We start from the raw sequence: 6,018 nt of genomic DNA on the forward strand, positions 1-6,018 counted from the left end.
TTGGAGTGAATTAGGTGTTCCACTTATCCTAGAACAAGATTTTGAAATCATCTCAGGTGAATGTCCATTTTAATCAGCTCTGACGTTACGCCTGAGAATTCGATATATGGCGAAGGCACATTGTATTGTGTTTTGCCACAATGTGTAGTGCCCGTGGTAATGATAGGTTTGTGTTCGTACTTCCATTGGAGGTATAACGGAGCTTTTATCACTCGTCCATTGTACCACTTGTACCTGTATTACGAACTTATACGATCATTATACGAACATAACATAATGTGTGTTGGATTATGATGCTAGCAATGAGTCATGAGCTCATGAAGTGTTATAAAATAAGCTATGAACACATATGTAGGTATTCCTCTCTGATTTTTTTACACAGCCACAGTAGTTTTATTTATCAATTTTATTGAATACCTTACGAGGCTTATAGGCTCACCACAGCCGCAGTTATTTATACAGTCGGCTAGGACTTAAAAGTCCTATCGTGCGGCTAAGACTTCAAAGTCCTATTGTGCCAGCAGTTTATAAGAGACCACATGAATAGAAGGAGGCAGACAAGATGATTTAGAGATACGACAGAGAAAACATGAGAAATAAAAACTTATAAAAGTTAATGTGAGAAAGAAATACACGCTAGCTTAAAAGAAATGAAGTCCGGACGATCCTGACATTTGTTTTACTAACCCAAGTTGTAAAAATCATTATTAATAACAACTTTAATAATGAATATGTATTAGATATTATAAATATTCGACCATCTTATGATATCTCCACTCTGAGTTATATTGAGTTTTTAAATTGTTTAACAAGTCATAGTCAGTGTGTTGGATTATGATGCTAGCAATGAGTCATGAGCTCATGAAGTGTTATAAAATAAGCTATGAACACATAGGTATTCCTCTCTGATTTTTTTCACACAGCCACAGTAGTTTTATTTATCAATTTTATTGAATACCTTACGAGGCTTATAGGCTCACCACAGCCACAGTTATTTATACAGTCGGCTAGGACTTAAAAGTCCTATCGTGCGGCTAAGACTTCAAAGTCCTATTGTGCCAGCAGTTTATAAGAGATAAAATGTTGGATAGTAATCTGAGTGACTACATGATGTTCTAGTCCCAGGTTGACATGAATATTAGGTTAATCAGTTGGACATTATGGACTACAAAATTTTGCCTTTAATCCCCATGAGGAGTGTTTCACCTTTCCGTAGAGCTTCCATAGAGGCCAGATTTTCATTTGTACTCAGTAGTACTGTCAGTACTCACTATAAACTCTAAACTGAATACCTATACCTCCCAATTGTATTTAATTTTTAATTATACAGTCACCCTCGCATATTGAACTATTTATGCTTGGGAACAGATGGTGAAGGTTGTACGAGTATACCGATGCCAAAAAAGGTAAATTAACCAGAAATGTTCATTAATTGGTCTCCTAACTCTCTAATTTTAATAGGTGGAAAATTGTACATGCTTGCCAAGTCTGGCTGGGAATTTTCGTACAAACACCCCACTACCCATCCTTCTGAGTTTTAATTGAAAATGAGAATAATGACTACAAAGTATTATTATCATGGCATTTTCTGCATATCGTCGGGTTTTCTAATTAGCAAAAGCTGTGAGGTAATCGTATTTCGTTTGCTTACTTTGCTTAATCCTAATGAGTTTAAACTCATGTCACCTGTAAAATGTATGTTTCTTCAGACCTATGTAGGTATGTACATGTCTTTGTTCTTTTGCAAACTCTGTATGTGATGGTTTTGTAAATGGAAACTGTTGTACGGTCGTCATTTTTAGTGGATTTTTAAGAGTGGAGTTTATTTGAATAGGTTTCATTCTTGTGGTTTTGTGAGTTCCTTTTCCACGTAATATTTTCCATGTCTTTATGTTCTAAATGAGCTAACAATTCGCATGAACGATGGGAACTTTATGAAACAGAAAGGTGACGCAGATTTTGTTTCGGTCTGTTTCAGAGGTGAAAATTAACGCTGAAAATCCGGGGCGTAGTTATTTGTAAAAATAATTGTGAGTGAAAGGATCAAAAATGAGCAAAAAGCTAAGTCACAAAGAAAAGAAGCAGCTGAAGAAGCAGTCAAAATATCAGCAAGAACTGAGCGCCTTGTCTGGTGGTCAGGGAACCGATGAATTGGAAAATTTCACCGTGTCTCAAAGTTCAAAAGCAAGTTCTAAACGCTCTACAGTTGATGATAATTCTGTAGATATAAAAGTCGAGAACTTCAGCTTGTCGGCTAAAGGCGTGGAACTTTTTCACAATGCAAACCTACAGATCGCCAGTGGAAGAAGGTATGGCCTTGTAGGTCCTAATGGACATGGCAAGACTACTTTATTACGTCATATCGCAACAAGAGCGTTGGCCATTCCCTCTAGCATTGACCTTTTGTATTGTGAGCAAGAAGTAGAAGCGAGTGACGATTCAGCAGTGAATATTGTACTGAGCGCAGATAAGAATAGAGTAAAGTTACTCAAGGAATGTTCTAAACTGGAACGTGATGAATCGGGAGACAATCAACTGAGACTTACTGAGGTGTATGACGAACTGAAATCTATAGAGGCAGATGCTGCAGAACCTAGAGCAAGACGTATCCTGGCCGGTTTGGGATTCACAACAATATACATACCGTAAACCCGGGGTTATATTGGTAGTCCAGTACCTATAGGTACCTAATAAAGTGCCTCTGTCTGAATAACAATGGCTGAATGGACATTGGACAAGCTATAATTTGTTCTTACATTCCTACTGCCTATAATAGCACCAAAAGACCAAGCTGGTTTCTGATTTAATAACCTAATCAAAATATCTAATAACCGTGCACTCAGCCTGGGAGTACAAACACAACAACAGTTATTGCACCATAATAACTTCTAAATTGACCTAGTAATTATTTATTTATTTATTTTATTAATTCCGACAGGGTGACATGAAAAATTTCATCGACTCGTTAAAAACTACATAAATATCTAGCTCCCTCAACGAGTTATTACTAAAAAGGAAATGTGTCAAATGTGTCTAAAATTGAGAATTGCTGTTTTGCAAGCATTGAGAAATCCACTGTCCTTCATAAAGCCTAAAGGACTGTCCAAACATGGTCGATCAGCCGTCGACTATATGTGGGCACACCTTTAAAAGCTACTAGCGTAAATCCAACCTCTACAGCTCAGGAGCTCTGGGCATTTTGGATGCGCCAAATCCAAATAATTTGTAGCATCCAATGAGGCATTTGGTATTTAGGTCCGATTTTGTGAACCACCCTTCACCCTGTATATTTATTTAGAAGCCATGAAGAATAAACAATGCCCGATGGGTTTGTGACTCACCACTCACACTGTAATGGCCACAGAATTCTCAGATCGATTCAAGACTAGATGCAATGCTAACGGTTCTGATGAGGTTTCATCATGGTGTGACCGAGTAATGCAGTCTTGTGTTGCAGTCAGATATCAATGGTTTCAAACTGATCGATGGAAAGAAATGTTTTTGTTGTTTGCTTAGAAATAACTCCGGAAATGATGGTCCGATATTGATTAAAATTCTCGAACGGTTAGTCCGATATTGATTAAAACTCTCGAACGGTTAAAACTCAAACGGTTAGTGCAAATTTGAATAAAACTTTAGCACTCTTGGTGCGATTTTGATTTAAATCGGTAAAAATGGGAAACGCGAAAAAATTGGAACCCTACGAAGTGAGTTTTTGTCTTTTTTAGGAGTCTGATTTACTTTTTCCCTTGAGGAGCAGATTTGACCTCCATTTCAGGTCATCTCGAGTTCATGAAATCATGAGGGTATGTACTATTTTTATCTTCTTCTTCTTCTTCTTCTTCTTTTTCTCTACAAGTCCTCACCCTCTCTCTCCACCTTGACTTTTGCTTTCTCCTCCCTAAGGGTGATTTAGAAATGAAAAACTCTACATTTGGCGAGAGGGAAAAAGTGTAGCCGGGGAAAAATTGCACACCTGGGTTTCAAACAAAATATCTTCTTCTTCTTCTTCTTTTTCTCTACAAGTCCTCACCCTCTCTTTCCACCTTGACTTTTGCTTTCTCCTCCCTAAGGGTGATTTAAAACTCTACATTTGGCGAGAGGGAAAAAGTGTAACCGGGGAAAAATTGCACACCTGGGTTTCAAACAAAATATTTTGTAATAAATTCCAATGTATTTTCCCAGGGTTTCTTTTTTTGCCATTTTACTCGTAGGATGTTGAGCAAAAAAAGATTTCAATAAATTGCAAGTAAGTGACCCCTGAGGAAGAAAAAGTGTAATCTTTTGAAGATTAAGGGAAGTTCAATCTTCAGTGTGCCCCCTTGGTTAACGTTGTCACATTTAATGGTAAATTTTTAGGGTGATAGAAAGTTGCATGATGAGTAATCGTTTTTACTTTCTATTACATCAAGTATTGGGAACCTTTGCTATCTCCGTATTTATTTACTATTCTATTCTCCTCATGCACCTTTGGTAATGTAGGCAGCTATTTACCCTACAGTAAGTTATAGATTATCTTCACGAGTGACGAGATTTAGTGGACTGAACGGCAGATCCAGCGGGCACAAAATAGATCAATAATGTGTGTGTGTGTTTTTTTTTTTTTTTTTGCTTTAGCCTCGCTACTTTCTATTACATCAAGTATAGGGAACCTTTGCTATTCTATTCTCTCATGCACCTTTGGTATTGTAGGCAGCTATTTACCCTACAGTAAGTTATAGATATTTCTTCACGAGTGACGAGATTTAGTGGACTTAACGGCAGATCCAGCGGGCACAAAATAGATCAATAATGTGTGTGTGTTTTTTTTTTTTTTTACTTTCTATTACATCAAGTATAGGGAACCTTTGCTATCTCCGTATTTATTTACTATTCTATTCTCTCATGCACCTTAGGTAATGTAGGCAGCTATTTACCCTACAGTAAGTTATAGATATTTCTTCACGAGTGACGAGATTTAGTGGACTTAACGACAGATCCAGCGGGCACAAAATAGATCAATAATGTGATTTTTTTTTCTTTTCTTTTCGATTTAGCCTCGAATCGAACCGGATTTCCCAGGTGCAAGGTGAATTCAAAAGCTTAGTCGACACGGTATGAAATTATTCCCCAGACCCTTGAAAGAAATACCTGAACCTTCCTCTCCGAGGAGGGAACGCAAATTATTCTCCCGTTTCGTGCCAAACTTGAAAATTTCCCTTCATCCTCCCCCCGCCCCTTCCTCTCCTTGTAAAACAAATTTATGATTTCTCTTGGTAGAGTTTTTCTCTCTTTCGATGCTCAGAAAAAACCCCTCTCAAAAGAATGTTTTATTTTTATATCCTAAAACATTTGAAAAGAATTCTTTCTATCTTGAATGGAGAAAAAAACCACATGAATAGAAGGAGGCAGACAAGATGATGTAGAGATACGACAGAGAAAACATGAGAAATAAAAACTTATAAAAGTTAATGTGAGAAAGAAATACACGCTAGCTTAAAAGAAATGAAGTCCGGACGATCCTGACATTTGTTTTACTAACCCAAGTTGTAAAAATCATTATTAATAACAACTTTAATAATGAATATGTATTAGATATTATAAATATTCGACCATCTTATGATATCTCCACTCTGAGTTATATTGAGTTTTTAAATTGTTTAACAAGTCATAGTCACATCACTATCAATAACTCATTATGCAAATAAAGCGATGCTATGGTCCATTTTATACCTCATAATTAGTCATAAGTACTGGGTGGACCTGAAGAGTGTCCTCTAGGGCCCCTAGAATCTCCTTAATTCGTTGATAAAATGTGTAGCAATGTAGCATGGGTACGAGTATGTTTATTTTTGATCCATACTTCATTACCTTGAAACTCGCTGTGTTAGTGTTTCGGTTTCAGTGTCAAAGGCACACTGTTTTATATAATTAGAAGGAATATCAATATTATGTTGTGCTATTACATAGGTGCCACCCTGTATTGGTCTCGAGTATTTCTATTTTTATTTCTTACCTATGAAATGATGTGTCTTTGCA

General features: G+C 36.8%; 1 protein-coding gene across 1 annotated transcript in view; it reads left to right on the top strand.

Annotated features, from left to right (window-relative positions):
• The first annotated feature begins 1,980 nt into the window (after window positions 1-1,980).
• The window catches only part of LOC103520640 (ATP-binding cassette sub-family F member 1), an 8,353-nt gene continuing 4,315 nt past the window's right edge, over window positions 1,981-6,018 (top strand). The window contains exon 1 of the mRNA XM_008485741.3: window positions 1,981-2,645. Within this exon, the coding sequence (XP_008483963.1) occupies window positions 2,050-2,645 (596 nt within the window). The 5' untranslated portion in view covers window positions 1,981-2,049. The remainder of the gene's footprint in view (window positions 2,646-6,018) is intronic.

Source organism: Diaphorina citri, unplaced genomic scaffold, assembly GCF_000475195.1.
Source record: "Diaphorina citri unplaced genomic scaffold, Diaci psyllid genome assembly version 1.1 scaffold3880, whole genome shotgun sequence".
Classification (NCBI taxonomy): domain Eukaryota; kingdom Metazoa; phylum Arthropoda; class Insecta; order Hemiptera; family Psyllidae; genus Diaphorina; species Diaphorina citri.